General features: G+C 31.7%; 1 protein-coding gene across 3 annotated transcripts in view; it reads right to left on the bottom strand.

Annotated features, from left to right (window-relative positions):
* Nucleotides 1–26,967, bottom strand: part of LOC108724198 (serine/threonine-protein kinase SIK3) — a 75,866-nt gene that overhangs the window by 36,223 nt on the left and 12,676 nt on the right. For all 3 annotated transcript variants that reach the window (XR_001936683.1, XR_001936684.1, XM_018450433.1), the window contains exons 2-8: nucleotides 22,728–23,024; nucleotides 22,439–22,609; nucleotides 16,914–17,037; nucleotides 15,698–15,818; nucleotides 11,803–12,043; nucleotides 8,579–8,894; nucleotides 6,630–6,763 (exon numbers count right to left, since the gene is read on the bottom strand). Coding sequence is in view for 1 of the 3 variants with exons in the window: in XM_018450433.1 (XP_018305935.1) it covers nucleotides 6,630–6,763; nucleotides 8,579–8,894; nucleotides 11,803–12,043; nucleotides 15,698–15,818; nucleotides 16,914–17,037; nucleotides 22,439–22,609; nucleotides 22,728–23,024 (1,404 nt within the window). In the remaining 2 variants the exon portion in view is untranslated. The remainder of the gene's footprint in view (nucleotides 1–6,629; nucleotides 6,764–8,578; nucleotides 8,895–11,802; nucleotides 12,044–15,697; nucleotides 15,819–16,913; nucleotides 17,038–22,438; nucleotides 22,610–22,727; nucleotides 23,025–26,967) is intronic.

Here is a 26,967-nt window from a genome sequence, read left to right as displayed (position 1 = left end):
TGTTTGTTATATAAATGTACATTCTGCCGGGTAAACATTTGGCCATTACGTCGTGGAAACATTACATTACCATTTCGGCGATAATTCACCGTAACGTCTCATTTGTAAATTCTTCTGCGATAAAAGAATGTATCTTATAAGTAATTATTATGCAAAATCGATTACTATGTGGTTTGTATGTTGCACTAACTGTACAAATAAAACAATTCTCTGGAACATTCTGGAGGCGGGTCATTTACTATTCCTGAAATGTTACCAAAACGTTTATCGGACTTATCATGTTGTAAAGATTATTAAGAAATGTTACTTTTACTGCAATATGTGAGCAACATTTCATGCCGGATTGCATAGAAGAAAGATGGACACAACAACGTTCAAAGAATCAACCACGAGTAATTCGGAAGCTAAAAAGAGGCTCAATACCAACGAAATTATTGAATATTCCAAAGAAACATAAATCAAAAAATGATGAGCAAGAACAGTCGAAAAGTGGACATGATGATACAATACAAATACTTGTATTGTATTTATAACATCTAACTTTGACCGACCATTGGCGATTCTTGATATATTTATGCTTCACACGATCGTAGATACTCATTTATTTCTGAAACTTTTCAACAGCGCACGCTGCAAAAAAGCTCAAGCCCTGATTGGTTAAGATCTCAAACCTCCGCCATTATGCGCAATGGTTCATCTTTCTGCTTACACTATGATTTTGACCATAATTAAATACAGCTTAAATTCTTTGTATTTCTACTAAGAATATTGGAGAATTTTTTTACAAAAATTAAAAATATCGATCTTGACGAAAATCGACTTTGTTTATTTCAATCAGATTTTTTGAGTAAAAACAAAAACTTGAAAACAAAACTTTTCATATTTTTTTCCTAATATAGAATTTCAAGACGAACAATTTAATGTGGTTATTTTTTGTTTTTCAATAATTTAAACAGAAGTTATGTTCAACGAAATGTTTACGAAATAAAATAAATTTAAAATATTAAACAATTCATATCTAGGAAACTAATTAAGATAAAAATCTAAAAAAATAACTGAGTACATATTTCAATATGAGGAATACATAAAAAAAATCAGTAAAAAAATCGGAAGGGGTCGGTGACGAAGGCCGTCGATTTGGTGGACCATTGGAATGACCCACATATATGTACACTCACACGCAAAAAAAGTGGGCCACTAAATTTTAACAAATATTTTTAATATATCTTTAAATAGCGATAACTCAGCAAAAAATCATCGTATCGAGATGAACACATTTCAATTATCACATCTCAAATTAAAGTTTGAACATTCCCCTTGATAATCGAATTAAATTTGAATTACATGAAATGTATTACAGAATGGCGGACGTTAAAGACGGACATAGAAAAAAAGGAAAAAAAATCTTATTCAAACTATTGCGTAGCTTAGGGGAATTGGCTGCCAGGCACAAAAGTGTATGAGTCTTTAAGCTCATTGATTTCCAAACAAATCTCTTTCTTGAACATTTTTCTACGATTTTTTTTGACAAATAAAAAATTACAGATTTCTTTATCTACTTTTTTCTCAGTATGGCGACCAACGCTGAATGTAAAATGGATAAAGAAATCTGTAATTTTTTATTTTTTCCAGCTTTGAACACAAAATACACCAGCGACAAATACATAAGCATGTACATTTTAATCGTGAAAAAGGAATTTTCATTCTGTAAAACCATTACGAAGAAATTCAACAGGAACAAAAATGTCAAAAACGCTAGTTTTATCGCTAATACAGGCGGTTCCAGCATCTCCTTAAAAACTCATACACTTTTGTGCCTTTTGAGCAGCCAATTCTTCTGAGCCACGCAATAGTTTAAATAAGATTTTTTTTCCTATCTTTCTATGTCTTTAATATTCGCCATTTTGTAATATATTTTGTGTAATTCAAATTTAATCCACACGATTATCAAGGGAAATGTTCAAGCTTTAATTTGAGATGTGATTCATCTCGATACGATGATTTTTCGCTGAGTTATCGCTATTTAAAGATATGAAAAATATTTACTAAAATTTAGTGGCCCACTTTTTTGCGTGTGAGTGTATATTAGACTGACAAGGAAAAAAAATTTTTTTTTAATCGGCCTCTTAGCTCAAAAACTTCCATTTCATGCCAAAAGAACACCCCTAAATTTTTATCAAAAAACATTAAGATTTAGGGATTTTGCTAGTGAATGATTTTTATATCAAAGTTTCGATTTCCCTTTAAGTCCGGATCTACAATAGGTATTTTAAGCCTTAAGTCGTAAGAAATTGACCAATTACAGTTGAATTCGAGGAGAATAATCGACTATGATTCGTCCATTTCTTATGGCTTAAGGCTTAAAACTCTATTGTAGATTCAGGGTAATACATGTTCGGTTTGATGCAAAAATGGCTTAATCCAGATTTTAAATGTGATATTGTATGTTTTTTTGGTCGCAATCAGCGGCTGCTAAATGTATAAGAAAGTCGAAAACATTCATACAGAAGTAGGTACAGCAATATAATGTGGCAAAAAATGTCGGTGATTTTCCGGAACGTTGCTCGATAGGCAAAGTGGACAAAAAAGTCGATAAAAAAATAGTGAATCTGTTTTAACACTGCGGAATTCTGACTTAACACTGTATCAAAGACAAGCAAAATTAAAGCAGAAAGGTTTAGATATATCATACGAAACTATCCGAACCCATCTCCGTGCTCATGACGTAAAATGGCGCAACACAGTGAACAAGCCTCTGTTGACTGAAAAACATGTGACGAAACGACTCTCTTGGGCGCACGAGAACATTGATCGAGATTTTAACAACGTAATTTTCACTGACGAATGTTCAATATGGGCACGTTGTACTCTCACGCGAACTTGGTCAACTTCCACCAATAAAATTGTCAAGTGAACCGTTGAACATGGAATAAGGGTGCGGTTACATGAGTTGATATTTTCCGCGTAAGGCGTTTCGCGTAACCAATCAGAAGCGTTCCGTGCTTTCTGTTAGGTCCGTTTTAAATGTCATCATTCACATGGACACATAATTTGAGTAAAAAATATCCGCGTAACCAATCAACTGTAACATTTAGCATTTCTGTCCGAATGTTTTAACAGAATAGAAAAATATCATTGGTTAAACGCTATACACTGCTACCGTTTTATGTGCCTTGTTGCATTAAGGACATTTAATTTCGCGTAACAAAAACCGCGGAATGCCTCTGATGTTATTGTTTCGTAAGTTGAGTAACCTAAAATTTCATTTTCGTCTGATCTATAAACTATAACAAAAAAGTTCAATTATGTTAGTGAATTTCATATAATATACAAAATGATACATATAATAGATGTACATATTTATACCAATAGTTGCAACATTATTTTCGTCAATTTTTAGAGCGTTCTTATTTTTATTGTATCCTTTAAAACAGTTATGTGGAATACTAGTATATTTTGTTATTGTTGTGCTATGAGCCAACCACAACAGCCACATTTTATTTGCTGTAAACAAAGATAATTATATTAACTAAAACCCTTCGCAGATTAATCTTCTCTATTTTTCTATACTTAACCAGACCGATCATTGCTGCTTTTTAGAAGATTTTTACACATACACAATTTTATATTAAAAGAACTAAAAAAGATATATTAAAATAGATACATAATAAAAAGTGAATAAAACATAATATACATCAAATGAAATAAGAACACTAGCACAAAACAAATAAATACAGGAATAAAAAAAGATACGAAAGACTAAATAACAACAGTTGTTTACCTATTTTTCTAAACTTTAAACTAAAAAATATAAAAAAAAATTTACAGATGCCTCTATATATATTGCCTGTACCAAAATATCACGCTAACACAAAAATCGCGTAAACTTGCGCAATACGCAACTTTATAAAACAAGCGTAACGGAAAGCGCAGATCGCCTCTAATTGATCAATAAAATTGTCGAGCGAACCGTTAAACATGGAATAAAAGTGCATCTTTGGCGCTGCTTCTCAAAGCGGAGATTCGGCACTTTGTACCTATTTACTGACATCCTAAATGCTGAGAAAATGCTCGGAATCTACAAAAAGACTTTGTTACCGTCTGCCAAACGTTGGTTCATCGACAAAAATAAAGACTATGTAGATTCTGCAGGAAGACAACGATCCCAAACACCGCAGCAAGCTCTGTACCGAGTGGAAGAAGCAATCTGGCATGATTACACTGGATTGGCCATCGCAATCACCAGATGCAAATTCAATAAAAAACGTGTGGACATTCATTAAGCACAAGCATCGTGGAAAACACACTTCCACTTTAAAACAGCTATCTCACGAGATTCGTCGGATTTGGGAAGCCTTGCCGTTAGAATATGACGTCAATTTAATCGAAAGCATGCCCTGAAGATTTCAGGCAATTATCGATGTCGGTGGTGATTGGACACATTACTAAAATAATTGCATCTTTGTTTTAATCGAGTACAATAAATATATGCATTTAAAAATTTTATTTCATGCATTATTTTATAAATTAATTCGACCACGCTCTTACTTGACAGACTGTATATCGCTTTGTAGTTTTGACATTCTCAAATTAGTAATCCAGTTAAATACAACTTTTAAAAGCCCTGTAGGAAATCCCGAGAAAATTCAAACCGGATCTTATTTTGGGTAAAAAGATCTACAATTTGAGGAGAGAAACGACTCATTTGAACGCTTGGAATCTTGCTAAAATCGACTTTAAATTCGAAATTTTTGTCATTTTTTCAAATTAATCGGGCTGTATTTCTTAAGGCGTATATCGTAGAGCTAAATGAATTATTGCATCAACTTCCACTAGCGATCTCTAAATATTAATATTATTTTCATAAAAATTTAGGAATGTTCTTTTGGCATGAAATGGAAGTTTTGAGCTAAGAGGCCGATTTAAAAAAAATTTCTTTTTTCTTGTCAGTCCAATATACAGGGTGCTTCTTAAAAACCGCCCACTAAGCACATAGCGCTATTCCTGATAAAGAATTGAGTCGATAAGTATTAGGAAATTGTTTTCTACAGTGCTTACTGAAGCAGTTATTATCGAGTAAAGATAATCCAATCGACGCCGTGCTTTAAACGGACGCACGTCCGTGAGCCGCGCGCCTAGTAGGATGCCGCTCACGCATACGGTTTTTAAGAAACATCCTGTATACATGTATATACAGAGTATCCCGTAAATTTTTGCCAATCGCTTTTGTGTAGATAGAGCAAACTAAACTGAGTCGAAAAATCCTGTACCATTTTGCAATTTTCGCAATGGTTAACGAGATATTAATTACTAAAAATCGCTGAATATTAGCTTTTATTAATTTTTTACTCAATACTACAATCAACTTTATAGAAAAACAGCGAAAGATCAAAATTGTTTATTTTCTTCCTATAAAGTTCAGAGAATTTTTTCAGAACTTTTTCAGAATTTTTTAAAACCGTATTTTCTCATGTTGGTAAGAATAAGAAAATGCAGTACTAAAAAGTTGATAAAAAATTCTAAAAAAATTCTTAGAGTTCTATGAGAAGAAAATAAATGATTTTTGTCTGTTGCAGTTCTTCTGTAAAGTTGATAGTATTTGAATAAAAAATTATTGAAGCGATTTTTAGTAATTAATACCTTGTTAACCATTGCGAAAATGGTAGACGACTTTTCGACTCAGTTTGGTCCGCTCTATCTACACAAAAGCGATTGGCAAAAACTTACGGGATATCCTGTATACATGTGTATATATACATACATGTGTATATATATAGCAGTTTTATTTCATTATTCTATACAGAGTGTCCCATTTTAAATAATGCATTAAGATTTCTCGAGAACTATGATAGATGCGGAGGAGGACATAAGAAGGTACCATTGATTTGACCTTGGGTTGCGTCGCAAAGATCAGGTCAAAATCATGTCGATTTTTTTTAGTGGAACCCCTTATTTTTTATTATATTTTCTTGTAGCTTACCTCGAGAGCTTTTCAAAACACTATAATAAAATATTTTTTCATTAAATATTTTTCAAGTTATAAGGCTCGAAAGTTAAAGTCGGCATTAACATTACGCAAATTATCCAACCGACGGCTAAAACCTCTTGAATGTTGTTCAGGATTATGTCCTGGATAACATTTGTCAAGATCAAGGCCATTGGAGATTATTCCTCTTATTAACATTTTTGCACTAAAAATTCATTTTTGCGTAAATCGGTCGGACAATTTGCGTAATGCTAATGCCGGCTGTACTGTAACTTTCAAGCTGTATAACTTGAAAAATACTTAATAAAAAAATATTTTATTATGTTTTCAAAAACTTTCGAGGTAACCTACAAGAAAATGTAATGAAAAATAGGGGGTTCCATTTAAAAAAATCGAAGTAACCTTGACCTGGCCTTGGCGACGCCACCCAAGGTCAAATCAATGGTACCTTCTTATGTCCTCCTCCGAACCATACAACTTTTGTTTGAAATATTTTTCAGTATCTACTACAGTTTTCGAGAAATCTTAATGCATTATTTAAAATGGGACACCCTGTATATGTCATAGTATTTCCTTTCCATTGCTTAGGTTAATGAAATATAACTATATAATAAGTAAATAAAATTTTTAATTATTTACTTACTGGCTGTAATTGTTCCCTACTACCAGGTTGACTCCAGCCATTATCTTCATCATTGTTAATGTTACTACTATGTTGTTGATGAAATATGTGAAGATTTGCTCCACCGTCTGAAGCTCTTCTACCAAAACCTCCGGCTGTAAACATGTATGATAAAGTAATAATACATTTATATTAATCAATGCAAATAAATCAAAATTTTTTAATATAAAATTAATCTAGTAAAATGAAGTTAATTTTAATATACAAAGTGTTTCATTTTAATTTACCTTAGCAAATATCTTGAAAAATATAGAAAAATATTTCAGGTGAAAAATGAAATAGTTTCGAAAGGGACGTATTTTGGTTACGTTGTTTTTTTCCAGATAAAGGCGTCAAAATGATATGAAGGCCACTACCATTTTTTTTTAATGGAATTATATTATTTTTTTATATAATATAATTCCTCTAATTATTTTGCATATAAGTACTTAGGTTGAGATATTAAAGAACCAATAGTTTACGAAATATTTTATATTTTTTTCTATCTTATTTAAATAAAATATTATTATAAATATCTCATAACTATTAATTTTTTTATAATAGCGCTTTAATAACTTTTATAAACAGAATAATTAGATGAATCAATTGGTGTAAAGAAAAACACAGTTGCTTTAAAGAAAGATGAAGGCAGATCGATAATTTTTTAATAAGAAACTATGTGTTTTCTTTATATCATTTTATTCATCTCATCATTCTGTTTGTCTTCAAAATACGTTACCGTAGAAACCATTCCATTTTCATCTAAAACATTTTTCCGTATCTTTCATATATTACAAGATATTTACCTAAATTAAATTAAAATGGGATAACTTGTATAATAAATATAATATGAAATTAACATAATATATAATAACACTTTTTTACTTATAAATATATGCGCGAACGTACAATATAAAGGCACAAGCATACAGAGAGGGAAAGATAGATAGAAAGAATTAAATAAAAATGAAAAAACAAAGTGCAGAGAGAGAGAGAGGGGGGAGTAGGAAAAACCGATTTTTAAGGAGCTACTCGTCCGGTTACGTGTGACATCTGCTAAATATAGTTCATGTTATTTGATTTTGTTTTTTTAAAAGGACAACAAAAAGCAAAAATTTGAATTGTCAGATGACATGTGCAATATTGCAAAGCGGTCGCATAGTGTAGCTTCTTAAAAATGCGTTAAGTACGTAAGTTCCTCAACAAAAGTTTTTTCTTTCAATGTCTACCATTTCCTCCTAAAATTTTCCTCTCTAAAATTTCTTCCTAAAGTTTTAAAACAATCTGTTTTAAAACATATTTTTGATCTACTTACTTTATATGTATATATATATTTAATGAATTAATTCAATTGTTATAAATTTTTTATATAATTTTCTTTAAGTCCGTCTATGCGTATGTGCTTATGTTGTGCGCGCGCACATTCCCCCTCTCTCTCTCCGTATGTGCACGTACGCGCGTACACGCTTCTTGCTTTACTGGTTTTTATTATCAATCGACAATTTATTAAAAAAAAATATTTTTAATTTAAATCGCTAGGACTCTATGGGACATAAAAATATCTTTACAAATTTCAAGTATTCATATTACATTCATATTATAACATAATCTAATATTATACAAAAATATTCACATGTATTTATATTGTATTATCATTCAATGATAATTTTAATTTAAATAATTCTAAATTAATTTTACAGAAATATCTAATACAAGTAAATTATCATTTAAATAAGTCGTATATATAAAATGCAAAAATAAATCACAAAACAATACAATTTTATAGAAATTAGTTCTGAATGTAATAACGTTACACTAATAAAAGAGGTTCAGTAGCATATTTATTATCATCAATTAATTTAATGAAACAAAGAATTTATTTTTAAAAATAAATTTTAAAAATATCTTCCATAAAACAAGATAAAACTTACTGGCACCCATTACAGGAGGTGGTTTCAATAAATGTTGATCCTTTATTTGGAAATTTTGTGGTGGTTGATGTTGAACTAAGGGAAGATTTAATGGTAAATTGGTATGCGGTAAAACTTGAGGATCCATATTACACTGAAGAACAGGAAGAGGCCGTAAAGTTTGATAGCCTGACATATGATGATAAGGATATGATGAAGGAGATTGATGCACTGCATCACCAGGTCCAACTGTATGTCTTCTTGTTGTATGGTAAGGTGTTCCAGATGGCAAATAAAGACCACTTTTCTCTTCCGTTTCCGCTTCAGTTTCACCAAACTGTCAAAAAATTTTAACTATATAATACAAACAATTTATTAACAATAACAATAATTTATTAACACATTGTTAAATATAAAGAAATAATAAAGTATATAAGCTTCTTTTAATTTACAAATTTTTAAATTCTTGATTTGCACAGTAAATTGTGAAAGTAAAACAATTTATATCAATATTACAAACAATTTGGAAATTTTAATTTTTCTGTAAATGTATAATGCATATCACTTGTATTTTAAATCGTATCTTATTTCATTAAATCTTTATACGAACAAATAAGGAACATGTACAGGATGTCCGGTAGCAACGCTTAAAGATAGATTCTTGTAATTATTTTGAGATAAAAATCTTAATATCAAACATCAAGGCATATAATAGTTTTTCGATTATAAACATTTAAAGTTGGCGAATCATAAGGTCTAAAGTTCACGTGTTAAGATGTAGTTTACATTTTGCGTTATATCATACCTCAACGAGTGAACTTATTACATTCGCTAACTTTAAGTGTTTATAATTCTAAAACTACATATTATAGCCTTGATATTTTGGTGTTAGAATTTTCGTTAAAATAATCTTAAAAATCTACCTTCTAAGCGTTGATAGTCTTTACTAGGAACCCTGTATATTATTTGAATGAGACACAGTAGCATCTCGCATCAAGTGCACATGAACGGCGAAACTAGCTCGGATCAGGGAAGGGGGGGGGGGGCATATTATCTGAGCTTCGGCTCATATAAAAGGAATGCGCTACTTTGGTATATCTAGAGCTTTAACGTTGATACTGTTACAGCGCCGCACCATGATAAATGGTTGAACTTATAAGCGTGGAAAAGTGACGTTTTGACGAAAATTTGTGTTGCATGTCATTTCGTTATTATTTGCTTAATTATAAAAATGTGATTTGTCTCATACTTATGAAAGTCCTAAAAAATGGACGGAAACTATAGTTATCTTGGAATTTTATATATATATACGTAAAAGCGTATTTCATTCATCTCAACAGTTGTTATACCGTGTGTTTATTTATGTCCGAATATAGGCTCACTTTACATGCCTTTTACGACCATTTACTGACTATCAAGAGAGGAAAGTAAGTTTTCGTTCATTTTTACAAGTGTTTTAAAGCGATCTCGTGTCATTTAGATTTATCCAAATTGTTTTTATTTACAAGTGGCATGCAACATAAATTAATATGTCATTCCTCGCTTCTGACATCACGATTCCAACATGGTCGCGGCGACCACTCAGGATCTACTACGTTTAAGGCCCGGTTGCAACGTTACTTTGACTTTAAGCGAGGCTTAAAACTCTATCTGTCTCGTTTTAAAGCCGAAAGGGAGGGAGAGATAGAGAGAATTTTAAAGTCGCTCGCTTCAACATAACGTTGGTGCAACCGGGCCTAAGAGCAGCTGTTTGTCTACACAGAATTAGTATAATAAAACGTAAATTTTATCTAGAGCCCGTTGACCATAAACAATTAAATAAATCCAAAATAGGCAAAAACTGACTAAACATGAAAACGTCTAGTTAACCAATAATTTCAATTCCCCGCAACTCGCGATCTCGCGTAAAGGCGTTTGGCTCTTATATTTATTCTCAGAACGAAATTTTACTTCAAAATTAATTTGAAAAAAGCGCGATTAAACATAAGAATGAAAAATTTGTATAAAATTGTTTTCAACTTTGAAAATATAAATAAATGATGACATTATCCAAATTCTTAAAAATTATAAAACAATCATATGTAGTCTTGATTGAAAAAAATCTTATTAAAAAGTATCTATCAAAACAAAACAATCGCTTAAAATAATAACATGATCAATAAGTAACATACATTAAAATGAATATATACATTAAAATTAGATCTATAATATAAATCATAAATTAAAAAAAAAGCCCATGGGAGCTGACATTAGGTGGTCGTGTGTAAAAGGTATATTAATAAAATAAAGTTACAAACGTTTCGACCCTTGATTTAGATCCTCTTCAATATAGTACTAACAAGTTAACAAAAAATAACTATTTCATTTTACAATAAACCTATAAAATTGTCAAAATAAATAAATACGTAACGTTGTCGAACTAAAAAGCATAATAAGTCTAATCTCTAAAGATAAAAAATCATCAAACGTCTCTAGTATTTGGCAAAATACCTAAAACCTGCATCACTCGGTGCTTTTCTTCCTACAGGACTGCTTCTTGCATGTTACTATGTTGGCAATCTTACTGCTGGAAATTACGTGGTTTACAGGCTACGTTGCTGGTTGGTATGCTCGATTTTCGTAATAGACCAGGTGCTATTTATCTTACATAATTTTGTGCTGGCTTGTGAGAGTCAATCAGAACGTAATCATAGATCATGTGACCATAGTATTCTCTTCGTAATAATTAAAAACAATATAATCATACTTTTGCGATAATATACCATAGTAATTATTTACTCTATATTTACTTATTTGAATACTTTTGCTGAGTGTCTTCCGTCAAGTAAATTCTAGCTGCTCAGCCAGCACAAAAACTCGTACAGTCTGAATTCAAACTAACAATACAGCCAGCAGCACTGCCAGCACCATTGCCAACACGGCAACAAGTACGCAGAAAATCATGTAGAAAAGGAAGCATCGGTGCCGTAGACTTAAATCATAAATCGGAAATTAAACTGAAATATTAAACAATCGCTATAAAACTATCATACTTTAATATAAAATTAATTGAAAACTTGCATTAATAATATAATAACGACGAAGTGACAAAGCAGAGCGCAATTAAATAAAATAAATAAAAATTGTGTATAATAATTTAATAGTGTACTTCTATGTTACACAATTTACTGTGCGAACCAAATGAGTACCTGTAAAAATAAAGATGAACAAGCCAAATGTTCCTTTTTAAAAAATAATATAATTACCTTCTCTAATTGATGTGCACCATCTGGCAAATAATCACCTGGTATACTTTGAATACTGTGTAAATTAGGCATTGTTGGTTCTAATCGATCAACAAGTAAATTGTATATAGCTGATACATGATCAAAAGTATTTCCTTTAATGGCTTGTAATAACGTATCTGCGCTAAGTCCAGGCAATCTTAACATATTTTCTATCACTAATTGATTTAATGGTGATGGCACGTTTACATCAGGATTACATCTGAAAATGTAAAAAGACAAAATAAAAACGATAAAATATGATAAGGACAAAATCCTTAAGTAAATTCTCTTTTCAATACAATTAACAAATTTTATTATATTGAAAAAAATACATATCACAATTTTCAAATTCTTTTCAGATTGTGAGAAAATTTTTCTAAAGTTTTATTTTCCATGAAAAGTACGTGCATGGATGTGTGCGTATGTGCATGTGTACATGTGAAGTTTGTTAACATATATGTATCTTCTGCTGAAAAGTTGAAATACAAACGAGTACAGATTAATATCAGATTTATTTTTAATAATACCGATGGCGAGAACCCGTCCCGATGACCTTAACCTTGACATATATTATGAAGATCATGACTCTGATAATCTTGAGTAACTTCCAACAGGTTTCAGCCGTCGCTCATTAAAATTATTCGTTAAAAAGTTACCACCGAAAAAAACGACGGTATTCCTTTACATTAAGGGATACTTCTTCCATGACCTTGACCTTGTCTTTTCTCTCTTTTTTCTGCTTCTAAGACTAAAATGCTGCCAAAGTAAGAAAAATCTGCAGAATATAGGGACTTTAATAAAAATATCCTTTATAAATTCTGCACAATATTGCATATAAAGGAAAACTGGATCAATTGGTGTATTCAGTACTACAATCGCTCGCTGAGCTCTTGCATCTGATTGGCATATTCTGTTAGATCCAAAAATATAGACCAAATAAATACAAGAGCTTAGCGCTCAGTGAGTGGTCATAGTACTGAATGCACCCATTCATGAAACTTTATCCCTAGGATGGGAAGTAAAAAGTGAAAATTTTTACCATTGAAGATAGTGGAGAAATTTTTAACTTTTCACTTTTCATCCGAGGGAAAAAAGTTTCATGATTGATGCCCAAACATATTATATAAGTTTGAGCGAAATAATATTCAAACGAATCTCACCACGATATCAAGTAGGGGAAAGTGAGGGAACTGTGCGCAGCGGATAATTGTGCGCATTCTGGTTTGGTACTTTTCCAATGGATGAAGACATCACTGTGGTGAAATTTTTATGCAGAAGATCGTCCTCTTAAGATATAACTACAAAAGATACAACGTAAATACGTTGTTAACCAGAGAAATACAAAAAAGTGAAATCATCTTTTCTTGTTATTTTAGCATTCAGAAAATAAGGTGATAAGTTCGTATTTTTAATTTGTTTGTTTAAAGTTGCATACGTTATTAAAGTATGTTATTATATGCGTCTTTTGAGCTGTTATTTATTAAGTTTGATTAAGAAATGTTGAACTAATCGTATTTCATATCGAGTCAGGTCGCGGCGGGCAACTGTGCGCAAGCGTTTTGAAGTGCGCACAATTACCCATCTTCCATACACTATATGACTAGCACTAATTTTTTCGTTTTTTCTTTGCATTATTATTTTATTTTGCCATTTTATTTTGCCAAAGTCTATACGTATTATTATTATATTAGTTTTGTATTTCTGCTTAATATATATAATATATATTTAAAATATATTTAATATATATTTATATTGCAATATAATAAATATATTTTCTGATTTCTTTGTCAATATTCCATAATTTATTCATTTCCTACGACTTTTGCTTTGCGCACAATTATCCAACCCATGCGCACAATTACCCAACGCGCGAGAAATTTTTTCGCTTTTCCGTTTTTTCCTTTTTGCTAAATATAACCTTATTGAAAATCTGTTCGATATGAGGATACGTAATGGTAGAAGAATGTTCATAGTTTCTATTTCCATACTTATATCATTTTAAACTTGGAAAATCATTTCAGGACAATAAATTTCCCTTAGATGCGCACAATTCACCCACTTTCCCGTATCATTAAATATACGATTGCTAATTCTAACATTCAATATATGTGCAATATGTGCATTAAAACAATTTGAAAACGTAAAATTATTTTTATTTTATGCAAATTATAAATTCTCATAAAATCTCGGAAAAATAATGGCTCGGAAAAATACCGGTAATTTATCAAAATATTCTCATCTTTTCTGACATAATATATCACCTTCGGAACTCTACATTAGACTAACAAGGAAAAAAGAAAATATTTTTTTTAATCGGCTTCAGCTCAAAAGCTTCCATTTCATGCCAAAAAAATATCCCTAAATTTTTATCAAAAAATATTAAGATTTAGAGATCGTTAGTGAATGATTTTTAAATCAAAGTTTCGATTTTCCTTAATACATGTTTGATTTGATGCAAAAATAGAACCAACCAACTACAGTCAAGCATTCCCCTGTAATTCGACTGTAACAGGGGAATGCTCGACTATAGTTGGTTGGTTCTTGCATTCTGACCCGGATTGAATCCTCGGTGGAAACTAGAGGTTTGTTTGCGTCGCAAACTCCAACAACCTCCAACATGCTCCTACTCACTCTATCAAGCGCATTGGAGTTAGTAAGAGCTATGGTAGAAGCATTTTGGAACATGTTGAAGTATGCGACGTGAACAAACCTATAATCTCGTCTGGACAGAAAGGAAATGGAAGGGATGGACCTCGCTTCGCGTGGAAAGCCATTACGTACATAAGGAAGGGATAGTTTTTAATATTGTATGTGGCAGAAATAAAACGTCATTTTTTAAACATTTTTTGTTAATAACTTTTTAACGAATAACAAGCGATGGCTAAAACTTGTTGGAGGTCATTCAGGGTCATGACCTTGATATTTCAAGGTCGTCGGGGTGTGCTCCCTGTATCAACATATTTACGCTATTTTTAACTGGAAATTATTATCTAATATTATTGACTAATATGCTCACATAATAGATTTCTTGTAATTGTAATAATATTTTCCGCTATAGCAAACGCTTTTTCAAAGTCAACAAAACATAAAAAGTAATTAAATTCTCGTTAATTTGGCAATCTGATTTCTGTCCTATTTCTTGTAACAGATAGTTTGGATCTAAATTAACAAATTTGCAAACTCATTGCTAGATAGATTTTATTTTTCAGGTATGAGATTTGAACCTTTCAGATAATTTGAATATTCGTATCTAAGTAACTGGATAAATCAATAAATTAATTATCCTCATGGCTAATACTAACAAATTTAGACCGTATTTGCCGCTTTCTTCTGAACAAAAAATTTAAATAAATATTTAAAAAAATTATAAACACACAATTACTGTTAATAAACAAATCAATTATTTTATCATTTATCGTTACCATTCATAGAAATATTTATAAATATGATTAAATTAATAAATACGATTAAACAAGTAAATATTATGCAGTTCATTGAATTATATGATAAATAATAGTAGAGATATTTTAAAGATTCCATTCATGAAGTAAAAATATAATAATAAAAATCATGATAAATTATTTAAAAATAAATTTAACTGTATTATTATTCCTGTTTTTACAATTAAACAATTTTTAAATAAGTAATCGTTTATTTTATGCAATCACTAATACCAAATGAAAGGTTGTGTATTAACATAATACATATATCAAATAATAACTATATCGTCACGTACAGACAACTCTTCAATCACATTTCAATAGTTGACCAAATTTTTAATGTAATTATGTTCAAATTATTGCTTTTATTTTGAAAATTATTGTTTATAATATTAAAATATACGATAATATATAATTCATATCATATTACATACCCTCCAGGTTCTAATTCTATTACGCCATCTTCACTCATCCATGAATGCGCTAAGATTTGAGAAATACTTAAACGTCGCTCTGGTTCTACCACCAACATGTGTCTAATCAATTTTTCGCAATCTAAAATAAAAATGTTATTTATATTACATAAGTTTGCGTATATTATTTTGAATCTAGTTTGCATATACTCTTTGAACCGTGAAATAAACAATTTAATAAAAGGGGAGCACGAAAGCCTCCACTAGTTCTCAATGTGACAAACAATCTTTAATAAAATAGTCATTTAGTACAATATAACACACATATAAAAATTTCGGTCTCCTATTAGGTCATGTATTGTAATTTAATGTAACATGTTATAAAAGAGCTCCCGCTTTCATCATCTATTTTACCACTGCTGAATTCAAAAGTACGAATTCTTATAGCAACCATTGATTTGTACCCTTCTACATTATAACAGCTTCGTGTGAACAGCTAGTTCTTCACAAAAATCAATCACAACGACAACCATGATTTCTCCAATTGTACAGAAGTCATAAGTCCTGTAATTCTCTCTCCCCCTCCCCCCCTATTATAACAAGGTAACTAACAGGGAAGTTTCACGACTGTCCGGAACCGATTTGATTTTCCATGAAATATGTTGTTAAACACAAAAATCTAAGAGAGACACGTATTTTTTTATACGTGCGCTAACTCATGTTTAAAGGGTGAAACACCTCTTTGAAAAAAAAACGGTGTTTCTATTTCGAACCGAATACCGTAATTTAATTTTTTTAACAATTGTTAACAAAAAAATTACAAAAAAATTTTTTTCTTTATAACATTGAAGTACTCTTGAAACCGTACAACTTTTGTTTAAAAAATTTTGTTCCATCTTTTATACTTCCGACGGTATTCGGCTCGAAATAGAAATACCGTTTTTTTTTTTCAAAAGGGTGTTTCACCCTTTAAACATGAGTTAGCGCACGTATAAAAAAATGCCTGTCTCTCTTAGATTTTCGTGTTTAACAACATATTTCATGGAGAATCAAATCGGTTCCAGACAGTTGTGAAACTTTCCTTGTAAGTAACTAAATAACGGTAGTTACAATAACGATTTACTTCTGTTCCCTGATGAAAAGCGGCGCTTAGTTAATTGTGTGTGATGTAAATCCCATTAAAAATTACTAATTAATAGTAAGTATAAAGTATTATTTATTAGATTAGCTTGTTTACCTGCAGACATAAAAAATGGTATTCTGAATTTCCCTGAGACAACCACAGATCGTAACAACTGCATTGTAGGTCCATCAAATGGTAGAGCACCGCAAACTAATACATATAAGACAACGCCAAGACTCTGAAATAATATGTATTGCATTATATATATATTGCAGTTATAATAATGCAAATATAAGATACATTAATAATGTCCTCTTCTAATATAAGAAGGTATAAAGACAAGCGAACTTCTAGGCTTCCGACTCATCTCTTCAAAGGAGATACTGTATATTTCTTATATAATAACATATTGATAAGAGGTTTTTATATTGCTATATTGAAACTCTTTCTCACTTTTGCCAAAACATATACCTATATTACTTCAGATACAGAGTGAACTAGTGCTAAACTAAAGTGCACTAGTTTAATTATAAAAAACAGACCTTTTGACACAATCAACGTTTTACGCCAAATATAAGAGTAAATAATACATAAGATTATCCATTTAAATGTTTGATCTAAAAACATTGTAATTTACTATGTTGTGGCTTTATTGACTATGAAACGTAAGGCACGCCCTATAGGCTCTATCTATAAACTCATAAAGAAATACACCTATCGGAAGCTTAAAGGTGATGCGCATGTCTGCCATGATGGAAATAAATAGGTGGAATCGTTGAAAGCATTCGTGAAATCATTGAAATGAAACATAATAAACAGCTCTTGTGGCTGTCGCGTTTTCCGTCGTTTTGCGATCTACGTGCCAGTCTTTCGAACACCAGTAAGTATTTAGCGTAAATTCAGTCGCGGTAGGGCACTCGCCACAATCAAGTCATACCTGTCATGTAATTGTTTATCCGAGTTCATTGTTAAATTGCATATTACGAAGTTGAGGAGACGTTCAGATAATCGAGACAAAATCTTTATTGTATTGTTAGTACTTGTCCGCCTTATATTGTTTCCAAATCTTAACGCGAGCACGCTTTCTAATCATGACCTGTCAGTATTAAGCTAATTTTCTTATATCAACTTGCGACAATAACATAACGATATTGTGAACTCATATTTTCTGATAGCATATCCGAGTCTTCCAATTAATGCATAGTGCTCGACTTTATAACTTGCAAATGCTTTTCACGAGTCATATGTTTATACCACAGTGCATGTAACAAGATTTCGCTAAATACATCAGTTGTTATTTCTTTTACTTCTTAATTCATGTGTGATTTTTTCAGTCTCTCATCCTTTGATCTTTTCCGGCTAATAACAAACCACCTCCTTGCCAATTTCGTGACTGAACTGTCGGTTCCGTCCGATTAAGAGGTAACAAAAAAGCCTGCAGATATTTATCGGAGGCAAGAACTTTCGCGAATTTGCAATATTAGAAACGGGACAAAGTTGTGCTGCGCTCGCGAGTATGATTACAGTAGTTAATAAAAGATGCAAATGTGGTTATGAAAGAAAAGAATTCAGCAGCAAAATGCTGTAAGTTTGTTTTTTGTTTTTACCGGGCAGAAGTTCTCCCGAAACCCCAGTCAAAACTATCCTTTGGGATGGTCGCCTTCCGACAACTTGACTCATTATTAAAATTAATAATAATAATTTCCTTAAAATGTAGTTACAATTGAGAAAATATATACAACATTGACATGAGTGAAACATGACTGCATCGCAAAAGACGAAGTAACAGCAATAATGCTGCTTATAAACCTAAACCTAAAAGTTAAATATGAGACAGAACATGAATCTTAATCAGGGTTGCCAGATATGGCGATTTTCCGCCAAAATGGTACCTTGAGATCATAGTTTGACGTACAAAAATAAATTTTTGGTAATCCTGATCTTAATATAACAGAAACATAATATGAAATAATACAACTGTGAATACAATGAGATGAAAACTATATGAAAAAATGATTGATTATGTAATCTGAGAAAAAATGAAACGAGGAACAACAGATTTAAAGGACAGAAATGAGGAAAAGTGGATATCAGGAGATAAAAAATTAAAATACTTAACTGCGATAGGAGAACGAGGCTTGAAATTGCTAGTACGATGCAATGGATATAAGAGTGCAAGCTGAGAGTGTGTAGAAGTAGCTGCATCAGAATAAAACTCAAGGTTAGAGTTAAGCAGCATTCTTAAGTATACGATGGAATATTGAAAGCCAATACATTTCGTACAAGGTAACATAAGTGAATAATAATCTTTGGCGAATATTTAGTCAACTTGATATAACGGAGTTATATGATCATATTTTTCTTACACCACATGCAAAACGAAAACATGTGTTTATTTAGATTATCGACAAACAATATCAGTATAATCAAATAATGAGAGACTAAGAAGTTGGGGGACAAAAAGTTTTTGAGACAGTATCTTACAATAAGGTTTATTAATATTGTTATTATTATTGTTATTATTAATTGTAAACACACAAATCCGTATGCATGTAAAAACTCTCTCCTTGAACTAGTGGCCGTTCTCATGCGATTTGACTGCGTGTGCATGTTTGAAAATGCAATGATATCCTGACTATGAGCTCTGCGGACCTCACGACAGACAACTTTCTCGGTCCAGAAATCCGATAATACGCGTTATATTAGCAAAAAGACTTCACATATCACTCATTGACGGGTACTCTTATCAGATTATCACAAAACCATCATCTAACTTTTTGGCCATTATGTGACGGTCCCTTGTCAATGGCAGAGTGCCTATTTAGAGGAAGAAATTTCTAGCGAATTCGGCAGACTGCACTAGTGCGCACTAAGTGCAAACTTTTTCAGTGTCACGCATTCAGCTTGTGCGTACTGTATCAGTACGTTGAGATTGTCGTATTCAGCAAATGAGAACTTATCCAATGTAATGTTGAATTTATATTCGGACCAACCGAATGAACTGAACGAGTTTAAGAAATATTGTAGTGATGTTTTTCTGACAGTGCAATTTGGCATAGCACTAAAGTGGTTCTGCACTCGCACTATGTCAGGACAGCACTAGAGCAGAGTCAGTGCATGTGTACCGAATTCGCCATTAGAGACCAGACAAATCCTGACAATGCCAAGAGAACCTTGATATTTTTTTCGTGTTATCGGTTATAGCTTTCAGAAAAATGAAATTCTTATTCGCTTTCCCTCAGAGAGAAGACAGAAAAAGTAATCTATGACTCACAGTGATTAAATAAAAGCCTTGATGGTAAAAATGGACTTTCCGGACAAAAGTGCCATCAAAAATAAAACATATGTCGTAAGTGAAGTCACCTAGAGATGGCCAGGAGAGTTACTATAAATATTCGAGATCGAATGTGATGTTAGATTGACGTAAAAATGAAAATAAGATGTACTTCCAATAGCCTTGATTTTGGTAAATGTTATCCAGTTCATGATCTTAAACAACATTTAAGAGGTTTTAGCTGTCGATCGGACACCTTGGATAATGCTAAATGCCGGAGGTAACCTTCGAGCATCATAACTAAAAAAGTACTTGATGAAAAAACATTTTATTACAGTATTTTGGAAAGAATCTCGAAGTAAGCTACAAGAATATGCAATGAAAAATAAGGGTTTCCATTTAAGAAATTGAAGGTAACCTTCATGTGACCTTCAAGCAACTATTCAAGGTCAAACTAACAAGGTGACACCATCTTATGTTCCCCTCAAAGCCATACAACTTTTGTCTGAAACATTTTTTTCTAAGATCAAAAATAAAAAAGTTATTTGGATTGGGACATTAAAATCGGACATCCTGTATATATGTAAACAGAGTGTTTCTATTTTAAACTTTCGCATTAAAATATTTCGCAAAATATAAAAAATATATACAACAAAATATTTCAGACAAAAGTTGTATGATTTGAAAGAGGATAAATAATGATAAAATCGAGAAAACCGATTCTTCAATGTTCCATGAAAATTGTGACCATTTTTTGAAAATGAAATTTTGTAATGTTTTTCACATAAAATATAATTCTTATTATTTTGCACATAATATTAAGGTAGAGATATTGAATCAATAATTTACGAAATATCTTCATCCTAGCATATTTTGACACATAACATAAAAAATTTCTCATAAACGATTAATTTTTTTATTAACATACTTTAATACTTTTGCAGTGATTAATTAGATAAATCAATCAATATAAAAAAATATAGTTGATTTTCAAAAATAATATAGAATTCCGTACTGCAAATTGTAGAATTCTTTTAAAAATAAATTTTCTTTACATTAATTCTTATTGTTCTATGTATAAAAGTAATGGTTTGTATACGTTTATCAAAAAATTAGTAAGATACGATATACAAATTTGAACAGATGAGAATAAATCTAATTAAACAAGAGAAATTCTATATTCGTTCAAAGCAAATCTTAATGCTTAAATATTTCTCTGTGTGAATTTATATACATGTCTGATTCTGCGAACTGCGCGCCGAAATCTTTTTCAGTTTTGAAACGCATTCATGAGCAGAATTAAAATAGTAATATATCACTTATATTATATATAGTAATATCACTTGAATTGACAAATAATTTAATAATTATTGTTATGCTAATAAGCATCTTTATAAGAGTATTAATAAGATATTAAAGAAAATTCATATTTGCGATTAATTTTATTACGAAAAATATTGCCTCAGCCACGGTTTAGACACTTTAGACCTGAAACTCCTGACTTTCTGAGACGAGCGTCATATCGATTCAACCATCGAGACTTCGGCAATATTTGTCGCAATAACAAATATCTAGTAAGCGAACGTCGTATTTCAAGTAGGGATATGTACCTAATATCCGGGAAATATCCGGTATTCGGCCTTATTCGGCCCTCTTTTACTATCCGATTACGAATAGATAGATATCATAACAAATCTCCGATAATATATCCGACTGAAACTTTACATTGAAAGCGTCAATGATGCATAATTCTATTGTTTTCGGCTGAACTTCTTGCACAGTTCATCTTTCCTTTCTTTTTTTCACGTTAGGAGGATAAAAAAAATTATTATCACTATTTTTCCCTTGCTTTCCATTTTTTCTTAATACAAAGAAAAGATTGTATCCCGAATATCCGGAAAATATCCGGTATCCGGATAGTTATCCTGACGGATATCCAATTAAATATGGAATATCCGATATCACCATTTTTTCCAGATATCTGTTATCCGGTATCCGACAATTTTTCAATATTTCAATCCTAATACTTTTAATTAATTAGAAAAATCATATTATGTTAAAAAAATCATACAATTCCATTTAAAAAATTGCCATACATAATTTAGAAAAATTAGTTTTTCGAAATTGATTTAACTACTATTTATCTTTTTTAAGACTATACAACTTTTGTGTGACATATTCCACGTGTTTTATTATATATCGCGCGCGCGTGTGGTGTGCGCTGTGCGCGTGCGTGTGCGTGCGCGCGCATGTATTATTAATAAGATTTATTTGTAACAAAAATACAAAATTATACTTAAATAACTATATATAGAAATTTTAGAATAAAAAATATGTATATATGTATACAAAAGTGATAACATACCCAGACATCAGCTCTTGGACCATCATAATGTTTTCCTTCAAAAATTTCAGGTGCAGCGTATGGTGGTGAACCACACCATGTACTAAGTGGAACACCAGGTGTATATTCATTACTAAAGCCAAAATCAGCAATTTTTATATTATTGTCTGCATCAAGTAACAAATTTTCAGCCTAAAAATAAGTGGGAGATGCTAATTATATTCATACAATATGCAAATGATTTGTAATAAATTTTATTAACAATTAAAATCATAGGACATCCAATTTCAATATAACACAACAAATAGACCTTAAGATCTCGATGAACTACTCTTTGTTGATGCAGATAATGAACGGCAAGTACAATCTGACGGAAAACTCTTCGTGCTTCTGGTTCTGCCATTCTACCATTTCGAACAAGATGATCAAATATTTCACCACCAGGAGCATATTCTGTCACTAAATATATCATTTTCTCCGTTTCCATTACTTGGTACAGTCTTATAATATGTGGATGTCGTAATCTTTTCATTATATGTACTTCACGAAAAATTTTTGCTAAATTTTCCTCATTTAGTTTAGTTTTATCTATTATCTTTATAGCAACCTATAACAATATAAACACAATATCAACATAACTTAATATCTAAGGATAAATGGTATGCAAAAGCTTCCGGTTAAAAAAGTAAAGGTATAGAAAAAAACTACAACCTATTAACCCTTAGTATACACTCTAGTTTTGGGCACCCTTACTACCCACATTCGGTCATTCATGTTCTGGATTAAGTTTCATCACTTTTACAAGTATATAAAAATTATTAAACGACTTTTACGTATATTTTGACATCTTTAGAAAGCAATTGTACAGTTGTATATTCATAACAAATTGTAGATAAATTATTTTAATTAATATAGTTAACAAAATGAGAAAAATGCATTGTTTCAGAAAAATGTAAAATCCTGAAACAAAAATGTTTAAAGGAAAAATATGGTTCAATATCTTAAAATTTACATTCCAAACTACAAAAAAAAAAAAAATTTAAATGTCGGCTGTCCAAAAAATTTAGTTATTGAATAACCTGAAAATGATGTTTTTTTAATATGTATGAATGGCTATAAATTGAAGATATATTGCATTTACAATTTAAACAATACATTTTATTATTATATTATTGTGTTAAAAAACTTATAATTTATTAGAAAAATGTTCTTTATAACATTACAGATAACATAATATATAATATTACTGACAACGTTTAACACAAAAGTGCCAAAAAACCGTGCCGTTAAGGGCTAATATGTTGTTCTAGGGTTAAATCCTTTTTTTAATAATTCTCGAAATATTCCCGTAGTACAACCGAGAATTAGTCGAAAATAAACAAAAATAAAAATTTTTTAGTTACAAAAAATGTACACTCTACACACGTCATTTGTGACCCAGAGGTGAACTTCGGAGTTATGTCAGTTAAAAGATACGTACGAATTAAGGCCGATAATGCACAAAACTTGTTCTCTAGACTTCTGTTAAACTTATTTTAAGAATAGAAAAGAGACCAGTATTTGATCAAGTGTTCTCAGTATTTCAAATAAAAGAAATGTACAGGACACGAATGACCCAAAGGTGTGTATTAAAGGCCAATTATACAGTAAATTAGGTGAAAGAAAATAACGTAAACAAATAAATATTTATATAATCTTGTGCGTATTTACAAATTACAGTTTCAGTAGTCTCTGGTCACTTTGTTATAAGAGAAACAAATAATGTAACTTACAACAGTTAAGATAAGATCTTTTAGATCTCATTTTGATAAATGTTTACCTTTACATAGCCAGCACCAAATGACTTTCAAATAACTTTCAAATAACTTCAAACAACTGACATTAACCTTCACTCTCAAAAAGATCGAGGTCATCAACCTTTTTCGTCGCTCGTTGTTCATTGACAAGTTATTAACAAAACAATTTTAATGAATAGTAGGATAATTTTTGAACATAAGATACATATTTCTGAACTCTCCCAGACAGAGAGGGGTGAGAAAGGGATGGACCTCGCATAGCATGGAAAATCGAACGCCCCTACATAGGAAAAAATTTGAAACAGCTGAGACTCATCAACGACGAAGCCATTCCAACTCATTACAAGCGATTGCATTGAATCCAGTGTGAAGCTGCCATGGCTCCAACTTGGCAATGACACGATTCAACTTTTCGCGAGTTCTTCTAATCATTTAATGAGGCGCGCATGCTCCACGGGCGCAACAGATAACGATACATATCGCATCGCACCACGTATTTTATTTGTATATGAATGAAAACCACAACACATCACTCTAAGCTGGACAGCTCCAGCGTGAACGCTACAAGGTCGGCATGCATCCGATTCATGCCAACTTCAAGGATACATTCCGAATGAAAATTTTTCATTTGGACAAGAGTGTCCATAGATAATGTGACGTCACACGTTTGGATGTTTTCATTCTGATCGAGTAGTTTTACTGTCTGTCAGGTGTACCTGACAGACAGTATGTACCCATACAGCGTAATGCAAGTGGCCGAATTTACACAAATTTATTATAATATAATGGCATTATTTAATTGTTCAGATTATCAATATTAATAACATAAAATAAATTAATATAATTGTTATGTTGTTTGTGTTTTGAGTAACTCTCATTGATAAAATTCATATATGTATTACCGCTTTACATTAATATATTATTATACAGAAAAAATAATGTAAATAAAAAATGTATATAATCACTTACAAAGTTCAAACCTTTTTTTTTCTCCTCTTAAATAGTGACACGTACTGTCTCGACTTTTCCTCGTTTTATAATAATAAATAAAATAACCTCATATCACTTGACAAATGACAAATCTATCATATAGCTCTTATAGGTTGCATAGTATAGATAGGCTTTACTGTGTATGAAGAGCGAATTCACCTCAGTCTCAAGTGCGGCGAAAAGTTGTTGTCCGGACGTTCTTCTAAACCCATTCTGAACGGCGCTAAATCAACGTCTGAAAATCGCCCAGTAAAACCGAACGCTTCTGAGTAAAAAGTTGTCATCTGGACGTTTATTCGGAACGCACCCCAGTTTAGAGTTCCTCCTTCTCTTCGTTTGTTTTGTACGGGTTCGATCACTCATTGAACTGAACTCGCTCGAACATTGGTACTGTCAGAGTTCCAAATATTGTCCCGTGTAGACAGAAAAAGGGATGAGCTAGATCTCACTTCCCATAGAAAGTTGAATGCCCCTGGGCAGGGGAGGGGGAAATGGGGTAGACCTTGCTTCGCGTGGAAAGTCAAACGCCTCTCGACAGGGGGGAAGGTGAAATCGACATCGCTTCGCGTGGGAAATCAGACGCTTCTAAGCAGAAGGGAAGGTGGGGTGGATCCCGTTTTGCATGAAAAGTCGAACTCCCTAAGGAAGAGAGGAAAGGTGGGGTGCTTCGCGTAGAAAGTCGAACATCCCTAGTCTGGGTGGGGGGTGGACCTTGCTTTAAGTAAAATGTCTGCTTTATCCCATTTTAGCATAAGAGAAAAGCATTATGTAAATTGTAACAGAGTACATGTAGAATATATAGTAAAATATATACTTTATGCCCAAAAATTATATACTATTGCTTTGTTTATATAAAATTGCTTTGTTAATTACTTTTCAATGAACAATAAGTGACAAAAAAGGTTGATGACTTTGACCTCCTTGATGGTCAAGGTCAATGTCAAAGTCATTTGAGTCATTTTAAGCTAGATGTGTAAAGGTAAATATTTACTCTCATTTTTATTATTGATATTTGGTAATCGTGCCTTTTACAACATAATGACTGCAAAATATGGATTCCAGTAAACATGCAATATAATCAGAAAGTTTTATCTCATTTTCTCATAAACATTTCGTTGTATCTTTCGGTCCAACAAAGGAAATTTTCTGGATTCTCTCAATCCGCCTAAACAGTTAAGACCCATGAAAAGCGCAGATTGGTAGATCACGAAGGACTTTTGAAAGACATTCATTTGTAGTATTTTTTTATCAACACTTTATTACAAAATTATTTCCCCTTTTACAAATTTTATTTCCTGTTATGATAATTTAGTTACTATATAATTGATCCCCGTATAGCTATGATAATACTGTTACTTAAAGACACGTTATCTTGTTACTTCTTGCACTCGCGATATTTATTGTTAGTAACCGATCATTGTCATCAAGTTATATGATACTGGATACTCGCGTAGCGCATAACATGTTGATTAAATTCACTGTACGAAATCCCGCTGCCCGCGATTAGGCAGCCGAATATAAAGGACCGCAGTGTCGTGTTACTGCGCATTTTGACAATCGGTATGACCAATGACCATATATTAATCATGCCCGATAACGGACTTTATCCACGCGTGGATTGTTGAACTTGCAGTCTTGCATTTCCGTGGCTCATTGTCATACTGAAATGTAAGACTTAAACGTGGTAGCAATTTTGCATTTCCGCGAGCTCGATCGTTGCTATGCCAAAATATAAGACTTAATCATGGTAGCTTTCGGGCTACA

The sequence above is a fragment of the Mycetomoellerius zeteki genome, unplaced genomic scaffold, assembly GCF_001594055.1.
Source record: "Mycetomoellerius zeteki isolate Tzet28-1 unplaced genomic scaffold, Tzet1.0 scaffold28, whole genome shotgun sequence".
In the NCBI taxonomy this organism is placed as follows: domain Eukaryota; kingdom Metazoa; phylum Arthropoda; class Insecta; order Hymenoptera; family Formicidae; genus Mycetomoellerius; species Mycetomoellerius zeteki.
This window is presented reverse-complemented; position numbering and strand designations above follow the sequence as displayed.